Source organism: Callorhinus ursinus, unplaced genomic scaffold (genome assembly GCF_003265705.2).
Source record: "Callorhinus ursinus isolate GAN/ISIS: 27379988/994484 unplaced genomic scaffold, GSC_fseal_2.0 scaffold13, whole genome shotgun sequence".
Classification (NCBI taxonomy): Eukaryota; Metazoa; Chordata; class Mammalia; order Carnivora; family Otariidae; genus Callorhinus; species Callorhinus ursinus.
Genome location: NW_027397075.1, coordinates 6,717,442 through 6,732,786, shown reverse-complemented (window position 1 = coordinate 6,732,786; position 15,345 = coordinate 6,717,442). Strand labels below are relative to the sequence as shown.

General features: G+C 43.0%; 1 protein-coding gene across 1 annotated transcript in view; it reads right to left on the bottom strand.

The window, feature by feature from the left end:
- Positions 1-15,345, bottom strand: part of LOC112811463 (uncharacterized) — a 142,873-nt gene that overhangs the window by 56,692 nt on the left and 70,836 nt on the right. Inside the window, exons 37-38 of the mRNA XM_073900261.1 lie at positions 11,088-11,302; positions 9,086-9,279 (exon numbers count right to left, since the gene is read on the bottom strand). Coding sequence (XP_073756362.1) covers positions 9,086-9,279; positions 11,088-11,302 — 409 coding nt within the window. The remainder of the gene's footprint in view (positions 1-9,085; positions 9,280-11,087; positions 11,303-15,345) is intronic.

The following is a 15,345-nucleotide window of genomic DNA, read 5'->3' as shown; positions in this document are numbered from 1 at the left end:
TGGTCCAACTGCCCTTATACCTCCCCTCCTATCATACAAAGTTGGACTCATGGGTTACCACCTTCATGAAGGAGGCCCTTGTGCACCCCTGGGCTGCTTTAAACCCCCTTGTTCTGTGCTTCCAGACAAAGAACTCATGCAAATCTCAATCACAAAGTACAGAGCACTTTCCACACCGACAGAGTTTCTCGCAGAATCTTAAGATCATCTTTTTACAAATTCCTTACATTGTAGGGCCCTATGTCACCATATCCTCTAAGATACTAACCAGTCAGTCATGGATAACCAGAGTAAGATTTCACTAGACTATTAAGAAGCAAAAGTGATGGGGTGTCTGCCTTTGGCTCAGGTCATGATCCCAAGGTCCTGGGATCGAGCCCCATATCGGGCTCCCTGCTCCACGGGAAGCCTGTTTCTCCCTCTCCCACTCCCCCTGCTTGTGTTCCCTCTCTCACTGTGTCTCTCTCTGTCAAATAAATAAATATTTTTTTTTAGAAAAGAAGTGAAAATGAAATATTGTTGGATGGGACAACATAGAGTCCAGGAATAGACCCACACACATGGTTGGTTGATATTTGACAAAGGTACAAAGATAATTCAGCAAAGAAAGGATGGTCTTTGTAACAAATGTGCTGAAATGATTGAAAATCCACAAGTAAAAAAATGAACTTGATCTTTACCCGATCATACACCCAAATTAATTCAAAATTAACCACAAGCCCAATTTAAAAACCTAAAACCATAAAACTTCCAAGATGTGGCCTCAGATTTAGTAGAGATGTCTTATATGATGGCAAAAGCATTATTCACTAAAAAAATAATCAATTGAACTTGATCAAAATTTCAAACCTCCGCTGTCCAAAAGACTCCAGTGAAAGAATATAAAGCCACAGACTGGGAGAAGGTATTTTCAAAACATACATCTTACACAGGACTTGTATAAATAATTCCCAAATTCAGTCTGGGAATTCAAGAAAACAACTCAATTTTTTAAGTGGGGAAATGTTTGAAGAGACACTTTGCTCACGAAAATTTAAAAGTGGCATATAAGCCTTTGAAAAGGTGTTCAACATAATTAGTCCTGAGGAAAACACAAATTTAAACCAAAATGGGATTCAATTTTAAATCACAACTGAAAACCCCGAAATCAAAAATCGAAAACACCAATTGCTAACAAGGATGCAGTGCGACAAGGATTCTCACCACACTGGCGGGAATGTGAAATGGTACAGCCCCTCTGGAAATAATCTGGCAGTTTCCTATAGATTTCAACATATATTTGCTGTACAATCCCGCAATCCCGCTCCTAGGTATTTACTCAAGAGAAATGAAACCATACAGTCCCACAAAAACCTGTAGGCCAATCATCATAGCAGCTTTATTCCTAACTGAAAAATACTGAAAACCACCCAAATGTCCTTCAACCGTGAATGGATAATTTGCAGTATCTCCACACCACGGAATACTACTCAGCAATAAAAAGGAATAAACTCTGGATATGTGTCACAACTTGGAGGCGTGTCGACCACATTATGTTGGGCAAAAGATACCACACTCAAAAGTTTACATACCGTATGTTCCCATTGATGTCACGTTATAGAAAAGCCAAAACTATGGGGATGGACAACAGCTCAGTGGTTGCCAGGGATGAGGGTGGGAGAGAGACTGACTACAATGGGTGGCAAGAAGAGACTCTAGGGGGAGATGATACAGATGGAACTGTTATCAGGACCGTGTTGGTAGCTACACAACTGTTATGAGTTTATCAGAACGTAAAGGGCTTTTTCCTGTATGTAAGTTACACTCCAAGAAATGATACCTCAATCATTGCCTTCAAAAATGAAGTAATATGTGTTAAGTGTTAAAGGATGAAAGAGAGACCATCAGTATACCTCAAAGTAAAGTTGACAAAAAGAGTTTTCTGTGACATTTTTTTATTTGAATGGGCTTAAATTTTTTTTTTTTTAGAGTTTTTTTTTTTTTTTTTTTGACAGAGAGAAAGAGAGTACAGCAGGGGGTAGTGGCAGGCAGAGGGAGAGGGAAAAGCAGGCTCCCTGCTCGTGGGGCTTGATCCCACAACCCCGGGATAATGACCTGAGCCAAAGGCAGATGCTTAACCATCTGAGCCACCCAGGCGCCCCAGGTTTAATTTTTTCAAACCTTTGTTATTTTATCATGAAATTTGGTTTGGGCACATTTTAGCCAATTTGGGAGTAGGAGGGTTGGTGCTAATGTTACTACCAGACCAGAGAATGGCACCCACCTCTTGGGGGAAGAGCAGAGTCTTTAGGTTCTGAAACACTGGGCCCTGGACAGATGTCCAGCTAGGGTGCTGGGGTCAAGGATGCATGCGCAAAGGGTCCCTTTTTGTGTAATCCTGGCTTTGGGAACATTGTTAATGTTTCACATAATCAAAAAACAAATACATAAAATCAGTAAGGATAGGGGAAAACCTAAAAATGGAATACAAACAGAAACCATTGAACCCAACTGTACTTCACATGATTAACAGAATCACATGGGAGTGGGTAGGGGGATTAATCCTAACGAACTTTTGAACACAGTGTTTAGATTTATGCCTTCAACAACTACTTGGATGAATCTCAACCACATTACATTCAGGCCAAAGACAAAAGGAACCCTAATCAAATATTGAATTCTAGTTAATAAAGTTTACTTTCATACAGGTATAGGTTAGTAACTCTGAAACTACTTTCTATATATTCTTGGGCTGAACAAATAAGTAAACATGTTATGGATAATCGGAGTCAGGTTTCTTTCTGTTGGAGAAGGGAATAAAAAATATGAAAATGGAAAACAGTGAGAATGAGCTTTTTGAGGATAGACTGAAATTGACATCTGTGTGAACTAATGGTTTTAAACTTATCTATCGGTAGACAGATATAGAAATGTGTGTGTGTGGGGGGGTGTGTGTAAGCTTCCATTTTCTAGATCCATCCATTGAGAAGGCCCGGGACTGATAGTGCAGTAGGAATAAACATACCTAGCACCCAGATCTTAGTTTCTACATACTATTTTGCACTGAAAGGAACCAAGGATCCTTGAGAAATGGATTATTTCATGTCACAGAAAATATGAAATGAGACTGAAACATCTTTTTGGTCATAAAGGAAGGAAGTGGTCAGAGAATATAGAAACATGTCAAAAAGACATGGGAAGAGTTCCATTTCTGTTAATGGTGGGGGAGCTTAACTGGACGAATGCTCCCAAGATGGTAACTGTAAACTCTAGGCAAAATTAATAAACAGCTATCTGCAGTGACAGGAGAGTGACCACAAATAGGCAGACCTGGAATGGAGTTAACACTGGGAGGAAATGACCAGAGCTAAATGATTTGCATGTGTTTACTCTTTTTTGGTGCCATGAAGGTGGACAACATTCGGACAGCAATCTGCAGTCTAACTGATTCAAGAGTCTGAGAACAGAGTTCAAAGTAACAACAACAAATGGAAAGTAAAGTGGGGAATTCTGGAGAAAGACACCCAGGGGAAACCCTAAATTCTACTTATAAACTCTGTTCAAATTTTTGCTGATCCCTGAACTTCACAAGAGTGGAACAGACTCCAAGCAGTCCAGCAAAAATAACAGAACTGAACTGATTTCAGCTGCATCCTCCCAGAGAAGAGAGAGTTTGGACTCTGAGCCTAGCTGCCAGCCAAAATAAGGGAAAAAAAAAAAAAAACAGCAAACAAACAGAAACACTGTTTAGAGAAATAAAAAATAATTCAGAGTCTCTACATTATTCAAAATGTCCAGAATACAATCTCAAATTCCTAGACATACAAAGAAACAGGGCAAGGATTTTAGCAGACAAGGATTTTACAACAGTTCTTATAACTATGCTCAAGAACATAAGGAAAATATTCTTGTATTGAATGAACAGATAGGAAATCCCGTCCTAAAATGGAAATCATTTTTGAAAAACCCTGATGGTACTCAGCGTCAGGGAAATACAAATCAAAACCACAATGAGATATCACCTCACACCTGTCAGAATGGCTAAAATTAACGAGTCAGGAAACAACAGATGTTGGCGAGGATGCAGAGAATGAGGAAACCTCTTACACTGTTGGTGGGAACGCAAGCTGGTGCAGTCACTCTGGAATACAGTATGGAGATTCCTCAAAAAGTTAAAAATAGAGCTACCCTATGGCCCAGAAATTGCACTACTAGGTATTTACCCCAAAGATACAAATGTAGTGACCTGTAAGGGTACGTGCACCCCAATGTTTATAGCAGCAATGTCCACAATAGGCAAACTATGGAAAGAGCCCCAAAGTCCATCAACAGATGAATGGATAAAGAAGATGTGGTATATATATATATATATGTATGTATACACACACACACACACACACACACACAATGGAATATTACTCATCCATCAAAAAAATGAAATCTTGCCATTTGCAATGAAAGAGATGGAACCAGAGGATATTATGCTAAGTGAAACAAGTCAGTCAGAGAAAGACAATTATTATATGATTGCACTGATATGTGGAATTTAAGAAACAAAACAGAGAAGCATAGGGGAAGGGAGGGAAAAATAAAACAAGATGAAATCAGAGAGGGAAACAAACCATTAGAGACTCTTAATCATAGGAAACAAACTGAGGGTTGCTGAAGGAATGCGGGATGTGGGTGATGGACATTAAGGAGGGCACTGGGTGTTATATAAGACTGATGAATCACTGAACTCTACCTCTGAAACTAATAATATACTATATGTGAATTAACTGAATTTAAATAAAGTTAAAAAAAAAAAGAAAAACCCTGATGGAGATTCTAGAACAAAAAATACAAAATCTGAGATTTAAAAAAAAATGTATTGAACAGTCCAAAAATTTTTATTGGGTGGTATTTGGAGAAGACAGAAGAAAAAGTAAGTGAGCTGGAAGACAAATCAATAGACTTTTGAAGAAAGAAAAAGACAAAAAAACATCAAGGGAACTTCAGAGACCTGTGGAACAGTATCAAAAGTTCTAAAACTTATCAACTGGAAATCCCAAGGGGGAGAGGAAAGAGAAAATGGGACAGAAAAAATATCTCAAGAAATAATTTTCCCAAAGTGAAAATTTTCTAAATGTGTTAAGATATATGCACATACAAAATACCCTTTGAGAGTGAAGGCAAACATAACATTTTCAGACAAATCAAAATGAAGGGGATTCACTGATAGTTAGCCTGCCTGCCAAGAAATGCTAAAGGTGGTTCTTTAAAATGACAGGAAATGATACCAGAAAAAAGTTTTGATCTTTAGGAAAGAAGGAAGAACATCAAAAATGATGAATATCTATGTAAAAATATAAAAGACCACTTTATTCCTCTTAACTGTTTTCAAATCAATATGACTAAAGCAAAAATTATTATATTGTATTGGAGGTTTATAGTGTATACAGATCTAAAACAGAGGGCAACTATAGCAGAAAGGATGGGGGATGAAAATCTAGGTTCTTACAATTAATGTGAAATGCTTCAATACAAATGCTACGTAGAACATTAAATGATATCAAGGAACAGAAGCTTAAGGAGCAATAGATAAATTAAAACTGAGTTCTAATTTTTTAATTGATCCAAAAGCAAGCAAGAAAAGAAGACTAGAGGAACAAAAAATATATGGGAAAACAGAAAATAGAAAAATAGATGTAAATCCAATTATATCTATAATTACATTAAACATCAATCAACTAGTATAATTAAAAGGCAGAGATTGTCAGACTAGACATAAAAGCAAAATCCAACTATATGTGGTCTACAAGAAATTTAAATATAAAGAAACATATGTTTAAAGAAAAAAGGTGGCAAAATACACACAGTGTAAATGCCAATAAAAAAGCAAGAGCAGGGGCGCCTGGATGGCTCAGTCGTTAAGCGTCTGCCTTTGGCTCAGGTCGTGGTCCCAGGGTCCTGGGACTGAGCCCCGCATCGGGCTCCTTGCTCAGCGGGAAGGCTGCTTCTCCCTCTCCCACTCCCCCTGCTTGTGTTCCCTCTCTCACTGTGTCTCTCTCTGTCAAATAAATAAAATCTTAAAAAAAGCAAGAGCAGCTACATTAATATCAGACAAAACAGACTCCAAAGAGTCATATAAGACACAGCACATTTCACAATAAATGGGTTGATTCATCAAGAAAGTGTAAAAATCATAAATGCTCATATACCTAATACCAGCTTGTCAACATACATGAAGCAAAAATGGACAGAATAAAAGGAAGAAATAGAGACATCCACAATCACAGGTGGAGAGGTTAATACCCCTCTCTCATTAACTACTACAATTACAAGACAAAAAGAAAATCACTAAGGATATATATCAGGACAGCACAACCAAACACTTGACCTAACCGACCTTTATAGAACATTACACCCAACAACAGCAGAACACAAATTCTTTTTCAGTGCATAAGGTATGTTCACAGATAGACTATATACTGGCTTGTAAAACAAGTCACAACAAATTTTAAAAGACTGACCTTCTGACCACAATGAAAATAAATATCAAGAAGCTATCTAGGAAATTTTCAAATATTTGGAAATTAAGCAATATACTCCTAAATAACCCATGGGTCAAAGAAGAAATCACAAGAGAAATCCAAAAATATTTCAAAATAAATGGAAATAACATGACATCAAAATTTGTGGGAAGCAGTTCACAGAACACTGAGAGGCAAATATACAGTTTTATATGCTTATATTAAGAGAGAGAAAAGGTCTAAAAATCAACGGCTTGAAGGTCCACCTTAATAAACTAGAGTAAATCCAAATTAAGGGTAAGAAAGGAAATAACAGAGATAAGAGCTGGAATCAAAGAAATTGGAAAGAGACAACTAGAGAGAGGAACAAATAATCCTAAAATTTGTATGGAACCAGAAGAGACCTCGAATAGCCAGAGGAATACTGAAAAAGAAAAGCAAAGCTGGCGGCATCACAATTCTGGACTTCTAGCTCTATTACAAAGCTGTCATCATCAAGACAGTATGGTACTGGCACAAAAACAGACACATAGATCAATGGAACAGAATCGAGAGCCCAGAAATGGACCCTCAACTCTATGGTCAACTCATCTTTGACAAAGCAGGAAAGAATGTCCAATGGCAAAAAGACAGTCTCTTCAACAAATGGTGTTGGGAAAATTGGACAGCCACATGCAGAAGAATGAAACTGGACCATTTCCTTACACCACACACAAAAATAGGTTCCAAATGGTTGTAAGACCTAAACGTGAGACAGGAGTCTATCAACATCCTAAAGGAGAACACAGGCAGCAACCTCTTCGACCTCAGCCGCAGCAACGTCTTCCTAGAAACATCACCAAAGGCAAGGGAAGCCAGGGCAAAAATGAACTATTGGGATTTCATCAAGATAAAAAGCTTTTGCACAGCAAAAGAAACAGTCCACAAAACCAAAAGACAACCGACAGAATGGGAGAAAATATTTGCAAATGACATATCAGATAAAGGGCTAGTATCCAAAATCTATAAAGAACTTATCAAACTCAACACTCAAAGAACAAATAATCCAATCAAGAAATGGGCAGAAGACATGAACAGACATTTTTCCAAAGAAGACATCCAAATGGCCAACAGACACATGAAAAAGTGCTCAACATCGCTCGGCATCAGGGAAATCCAAATCAAAACCTCAATGAGATACCACCTCACACCCGTCAGAATGGCTAAAATTAACAAGTCAGGAAACGACAGATGTTGGCGGGGATGCGGAGAAAGGGGAACCCTCCTACACTGTTGGTGGGAATGCAAGCTGGTGCAACCACTCTGGAAAACAGTATGGAGGTTCGTCAAACAGTTGAAAATAGAGCTACCACACGATCCAGCAATTGCACTACTGGGTATTTACCCCAAAGATACAAATGTAGGTATCCGAAGGGGTACGTGCACCCCAATGTTTATAGCAGCAATGTCCACAATAGCCAAACTGTGGAAAGAGCCAAGATGTCCATCGACAGATGAATGGATAAAGAGGAGGTGGTATATATACACAATGGAATATTATGCAGCCATCAAAAGGAATGAGATCTTGCCATTCGCAAAGACGTGGATGGAACTGGAGGGTGTTATGCTGAGTGAAATAAGTCAATCAGAGAAAGACATGTATCATATGACCTCACTGATATGAGGAATTCTTAATCTCAGGAAACAAACTGAGGGTTGCTGGAGTGGTTGGGGGTGGGAGGGATTGGGTGGCTGGGTGATAGACATTGGGGAGGGTATGTGCTATGGTGAGCGCTGTGAATTGTACAAGACTGATGAATCACGGATTTGTACCTCTGAAACAAATAATGCAATATATGTTAAGAGAAAAAAAAGAAGATAGCAGGAGGGGAAGAATGAAGGGGAGTACGTCGGAGGGGGAGAAGAACCATGAGAGACGATGGACTCTGAAAAACAAACTGAGGGTTCTAGAGGGGAGGGGGCTGGGGGGATGGGTTAGCCTGGTGATGGGTATTAAAGAGGGCACGTTCTGCGTGGAGCACTGGGTGTTATGCACAAACAATGAATCATGGAACACTACATCAAAAACTAATGATGTAATGTATGGTGATTAACATAACAATAAAAAATTATTTTAAAAAATAGTACATACACACATATATGTGTATAGAGAGAGAAAGAGATAAGGAAGAAGAATGATAAACAATGTGGTAAAATGTCAGTAATTGATGGGGCTGGGCCTATGGGATTCTTTGTAAAATTCTTGCCACTTTTCTGTAAGTCTGAAATTATGTCAGAATTAAAAGTATTAGAAAAAATATGCTTGGGAAACACTGCCCCTAACTCTTCCTCCTGGGTTTTTCCAATATCCATTAGTACATTAAGGGCTCTGACAAGTCCTGCATAAGGAAGCTGGTTTGGTATTTTGTTAGAAGATTCACTCTGTCAGAACGGGTATTTGTTTCTGACAAAGAGGTATCATGAATGTGTGACATACTGAAACAAACTATCAGTGGACTTGAAAACATGCAGGATTTAATCTACTCTGCGGTTCCACGGAAAATGCTTGCCCAGGACCCCCACTGCCCCTGCCCTGTGGTGTTCCCCAGGCTCACCCTCTTTGAGCATCTCCTTCTGCTTCAGCATGCCCTTGAGGGTCAGGAGGCGGGGCAGAGCTGTCCAACAAGCCACCGTGTGCTGGACTTGGCTCTGCAGGGTCAAGACCTGGCCTCCCCTCTTCTCCATGGAAGCCTTGAGGAGAAGCTGTGCTGTGTTCTGGTCCACCAGCACCTTATAAAACAGCCAAACCCTAGGAAGGAACGTGATGGGGATAAGGTACAAACTTATCCCCGCAGACAGGAGGTGGGTCCCTGAACCCCACTGTCCAGACCCATCATAGGACTGCTTTACTGGCTCTCAGCCCATGGGGATGCAGTGTAATAGGGATTAAGATCATGGGCTTTGGGGTCAGCCAAACCTGGGTTTGAACCCCAGTGCTGCTACTCACTAACTGTGGCCATGGACAAGGATGTAAGCTCTCTGAGCCCTAGTTTCTTCTTCTGTAAAGTGGGGGATAAAATAGAACCACTGATACTGAGTGGATATTGCTGATAACTTATCAATGCATCATATGATGATGAGCAATGAGAAAATAAAGAGCTTCAACAAGGCTGGTATTAAACTTCCTGGAGAATTGGGGAAGGGGACATGGTCCCTATAATCCACCCAGATGTTCTTCATAGGGCACCATGGGAGACACTTCCCTTGAGGATCAACACCAGAAACAAGATCAGCCATGCCTTCTTTCGTGCATACTCACACAGGTGTGAGTGTGTTTCCCCATGGCCTTTGAAAACGCCACTGGTCGGTTTCTCTTTTTTCATTGACTACTAGGAGGCTCAGAGCCAAATTTTAAGCTGAGCTCTAAAAAATGTACGGGACCTCGTGACCTCATGACATGCATTTTGTTTCCTAAAGCCACTTTGAGCACCTTCCTCTTTTCCCCATTTTTCTTTTCCCTTTACGCTCATTTCCTCATGTGTTTTGAAAAATCTAGAACAAAACTTGGCATCCGTAGGCCAAAATCAGCCCACTACCTGTTTTGTAAATAAAGTTTTATTGAGACAGCCACGCCCATCCATGTGCATGTCATCTAAGGTGTCTCTGGGCTACAACAGCAGAGTCATTGCCACTGAGACCGTATGGCCCATAGATCCAAAAATACTTATCAACTGGCCCGTTGCCTGAAAGGTTGTCAATTCCTGACCTAGAATAATATAGGTTTTTATAATCTGCCTCAAACCCTTGAAAGACTGGAGACAATGCTGGACATTCAGACAGATGGATGACTCCGTGGATGGACAGCTCTAGGTGGTAATTCTGGGGACGGGGTTATCTAGAACCACACCCAGAGCCTTGGGTCTCCTCAAATTCACAAAAGCTGCCAGTGCTGGGGCTCTGCGGGAAACAGGGCACTAACATCCAAGGGAGATCCGACCTGTGCCAGAATGAGTCATACTCCAAGGGCCAGTGACAATGGCAGCTAGGCAGTGAACATCCTTGCTGGCCAGGCCCTGGTGGGCCATGCACGTGTGCCACTCCATTAACCCGAGGACAACCCCAAGAAGCAGGGGGAGAGACTCAGGCACAGGAAGTCACAGCGGCTGACCCAAAGTCCCAGAGGCTGAGCTGGGGTTTGAACCCGGGCAGCTGGCTCCATGGCCCAGGACCCTGATGGCCATATCGTAGTGGATAAACCTCCATGTGAAGATATAGCCCGAGGCAAAAGACTGTACCAACTTTCTCCCCATGACTATCTCTAGAGACTCTTGTTTTACGCTTTATACTTTATTGTCATCTTTCAAGTCATCCACAATGAATGCAGGCATTACTAAGAAAGAAAAGAAAAAAGAATGATGGGGAAAACTGAATGCCTCCTTCTTCCTTTCCCTCAATGGCCTAAAATCAAGAACGGCCGAAGGTGGGGTGATTTAGACCCAGTCCCCGAGTCATGGAGGAGGGCACCTCTCTGAACGAAGATTTCCCATCTCCCAAGACACGAGCCCTCTGCCCTTGGAGGCCCTTCCCCTGCCTCGCACAGCCCTTGGGGGCCCTCACCTGGTTGGGGCCACCTTGCTGGACAGCTGCAGCTGAATGGCCTGGGGGGCGCTGAGGACTGCCTGGTGGAGGAGGACGCTCATGTCCCAGCCCCGGCTGCGTCTCTGGGTGTCCTGGCTGGTGTCAGCCTCCAGCAGAACCAGCTCCCGGTTGGACGTGTGCACAGACAGGGAGCCGCTGAGGCTGTCTTTGTATCGTTGGGCAGCCACCTGCACCTGAGGGGAGGCAGGAGAGGGCTTAGAAGTGGAGGGAGGACTGGAAAGGTCTGTGGGAACCAGCTACGTGGGAGGGCCCTTCCTCCAGGAAGCCTTCCAGAGCCTCTCCAGCTTTGAGAACCACCAAGCCCCACAGACAGCAAGCACACAGGAAGAGAGATGGCAGAGGGAACGGTGGGGGACTGCCTTCCCTGACCCCGGCTCCTGGCCCAGGGACAGAGTCTTACCTTGTCCTTCCCAGCATGTGTGAAATGGGAATTTCCATCTTACAGATTGGGAGACTGAGGCCCAAAGAGAGTCACATATTTAATATGGGCCTGCATGGGCTCTAAAACTCATGCTTGTGCCTGAAGGGAACAGCAGGCGGGAGCAGAAGACCCCTGGGCCACTCGGTTACAGAAAAGGATGCCCCCAAGAGTGCCCCCCTGGGGCCCAGAAGACCCCCAGAAGCTCTGGGGCTCAAAGGGGAAGGTGTCCGGTGCACAAGGAGGAGCCATCCTGGGGGTCAGGCTTGGTCAGGCCCCCAGGGGTGGGGGTGGAGCAGGGAGGCCTGCTCCTCCACCAACTTTGCAGAACCGGAAGCCCCTTTCCTCATCTGAGCCTCAGTTTCCCCATCTATAGGGCAGAAGTTGCTCCAGCCCTAGGATGTACATTGAAGTGGGAAACTTTTAAAAGCACGCCTGATCCCTCCAAAGAGGAGGTGATAAACTGGTCCATCCACACAAGGGAACATTATTTAGTGATAAAAAGAAATGAGTTCTTAAGCCACAAAAAAGACTTGAAAAATCCTTAAATGCATCTTACTAAGTGAAAGCAGCCAGCCTGAAAAGGCTACATAGTGGTTCAGTGGTAGCCAGGGGTTAAGGGTAGAAGGGATCCGTAGGTGGAACATGGGGGATTTTTAGGGCAGTGAAACTCTTCTCTGTGATACAGTAAATACGGGTATATGATATTCTGCGTTTGGCAAAACCCACAGAACTATACACCCCCAAGAGTGAACCTGGATGTAAACTATGGACTTTGGTTAATAATAATATATTAATATCAGCTCGCCCGTTGGAATCTACTACACTAATGTAAGATGTTCGTAAAAGGGAACACAGTGTGGGTCGGGGGGTGGGGGCATTACATGGGAACTCTCCATACTTTCTCTGCAACTTTTCTGGAAACCTGAAACTGCTCTGAAATACTAAGTTTATTAATTTTTTTAAAGTATGCCTGGGACCCCCTGACCAATCAATTCAGCCTCTCCAGGCTAGGGTCCAGGTATGTTCTAAAACCTCCATAAGTGATTCCAATGTGGCTTGGGCTGAGAACTTTTAGGATACACCCGTGTTTTCCTCCGACTGGCCTCTGTGGTCCTGAGGACGCCCAAAGACCATGCATTCTCCACACGGGTAATATCGCCCCCAAATGCAAAACCTGGTTTGTTGGGGGTGTATTAAAAAAAAATAAAACTTCTTGTGTGCAAATCACAGATGTGCATACAGCACACAAATACAGGATGTCTACGGAATCAAGATTTCATAGAGGGGGTGTATGGTATGTGCTGACTGGCTGGTTTGTGCAAGCACACCCTGAATGACCCTGTTAATCACTGTCTTGAGAATGTACGGATGCTGTGCTCCCTCTATATTCCCATCAAGCAGGATATGTAGAAAAAACATGTTCCACATCCAAGGTCATGGGCTCTGGCGGTGGCCAACCTCGAGCATCTCCTTTGTAACAAAGAACGTCCACATGGCACGTCTTAATCTCCTTGGAGCACTGGTCATGCAAGGAGGGAGAGGCTATGAATATTTCCTGGGCTAGTTGCTGCACTATAAAATTTGCTGCATGTAGATCCCAGCAACGGATGTTTTCTCCAGTCTGCTGCTCCTGGCCTCCCTGTAAGTTCCCCCAAGAAACCTCTGTTTTGATTGCTGTCTCCAGGTCATTTCTTCGGTCTCCCTGGGCCATCACCCACCCTTGGCTTAGAGTCAGCCAGGGATCAGCTGCATAACTGGTGAGCTAGCCAGGAAGCTGGAGAAAACCCTCTGAGTGCAGAGGTGTTGGAAAAGGGAAAGAGGAAAAGGGAAATCTGTGGGGGAAATGCCAACTTGGCCAGGGACCTCTGTGTGGGGTGGAGTGGCCCATAGGTCAGATGCTTGTGGACCACTGCATGAGTACGGGACGCCCTGAAAATACCAGCAAGTCTAATGCACTTGTTGGAGAAAGTGCATGCTGTGCAGGGAAGGGAAACGAGAGCATGATAGTAAGTTAGAGACCTCAATGCCCCGTTTCGCAAAGCTAGGAGGGCGCAGGATGCCACTGATTAAGATCCAGGCACTTGACCACTAGGTATTTACCCAAATGATACAAAAATACTAATTTGGGGATGCCTGAGTGGCTCAGTTGGTCAAGCGTCTGCCTTTGGCTCAGATCATGATCCCAGGGTCCTGGGATTGAGCCCCGCATCGAGCTCCTTGCTCAGTGGGGAGTCCACTTCTCCCTCTGCCGGCTGCTCCCGCTGCTTGTGCTCATGCTCTCTCTTGCAAATAAATAAATAAATCTTTAAAAAAATACTAATTCGAAGAGACACATGCACCCCGATGTTTATAACAGCATTATCTACAACAGCCAAATTATGGAAAGAGCCCAAATGTCCATCAACTGATGAATGGATAAAGAAGATGTGGTAGGGGAAGAATGGAGGGGGAATCGGAGGGGGAGACGAACCATGAGAGACAATGGACTCTGAAAAACAAACCGAGGGTTCTAGAGGGGAGGGGCGTGGGGGGATGGGTTAGCCTGGTGATGGGTATTAAAGAGGGCACGTTCTGCATGGAGCACTGGGTGTTATGCACAAACAATGAACCATGGAACGCTATATTAAAAACTAATGATGTAATGTATAGTGATTAACACAACAATAAAAAATTTAACAGAGGGACAGATCAAATTCTAATCTTATACCGGTATACTTTTCAAACTTACTCCTTCAATCTTAGTCCTGACCACACATAAAATTCTTTCCCGAAGATTCTCCTTCTGGAACCTTCTACAACTTTCTTTTTTCATTTAGATTTTGTCCTAAGCTTCCCTCTCTCTAAACAACCAGTCTCATTTCAGGAAAAAATTATTTTCTTTTCCCTTAACCAAAATGTATTCTCATTCTGAAACCTTTCTTAGGCATCTCCTCCCTATCCTATAGACAGAGTGTGGCTTTCCTTATTATTTCCAGCAGTCTGTATTTTAAAAACCTCCCCCCCTCTTTTTTCTTCAGTTTCTGCAGGCGATGTTTTGATTAAAAAAATTTTTAAAAAAAGATGTGGTAGGTATACACAATGGAATATGACTCACGCATCAAAAAGAATGAAATCTTGTCATTTGCAATGACTTGGATGGAGCCTTGGGTGTTCTGGGACAAGGACAGCCATGCAAGTTCGATATGCCGAGCAGGGTTTGGATGGGGCTTGTGGCAACAGCAATGGCACCGGTGAGTGCCACCAGGTTTCTGGTCGTGGTTATGGAAAGGAGCTCGGATGCAATGCAGCCTTTTAGAATAGCATGCCTTACAGCAGGAGAAGACACGGCTAAGCGGATCCCAGGGACCATTCCCACTCTGCATCCTATATGGGCTAAGGGACACACTCCAAAAGCCCGAGTCAGACAGTGCCCAGACCATGCCTACTTGCAACAATGCGGTACCTTGACAAACAGCCCCTAGTGCAGAAGAACGCTCCACTCGGTGCCCAGGGACTTAGGTCATCCCGAAGGACAGCCATTAACAGAGGCAGCGGAGCCCCAGCCGGTGCCGTCCTCTGTGCCGGAAGGAGACGGACCAATCCCTGAGCATGTGCGGTACCCTGATGGGTCCAACCCTCCACAGAAAGTCTCTGGAGAGGCTCCAGCAGGGGACACAGTAGTCAATGGGCCGAGCCTCGAGCAGCATGGATGATACGGCTCTGTGAGCCTGTTCCTGCTGCCTTTTTTTTTTTAATGATTTTATTTTTTAAAGGTTTTATTTATGTATTAATTTGCAAGAGAGCGACAGAGTGAGA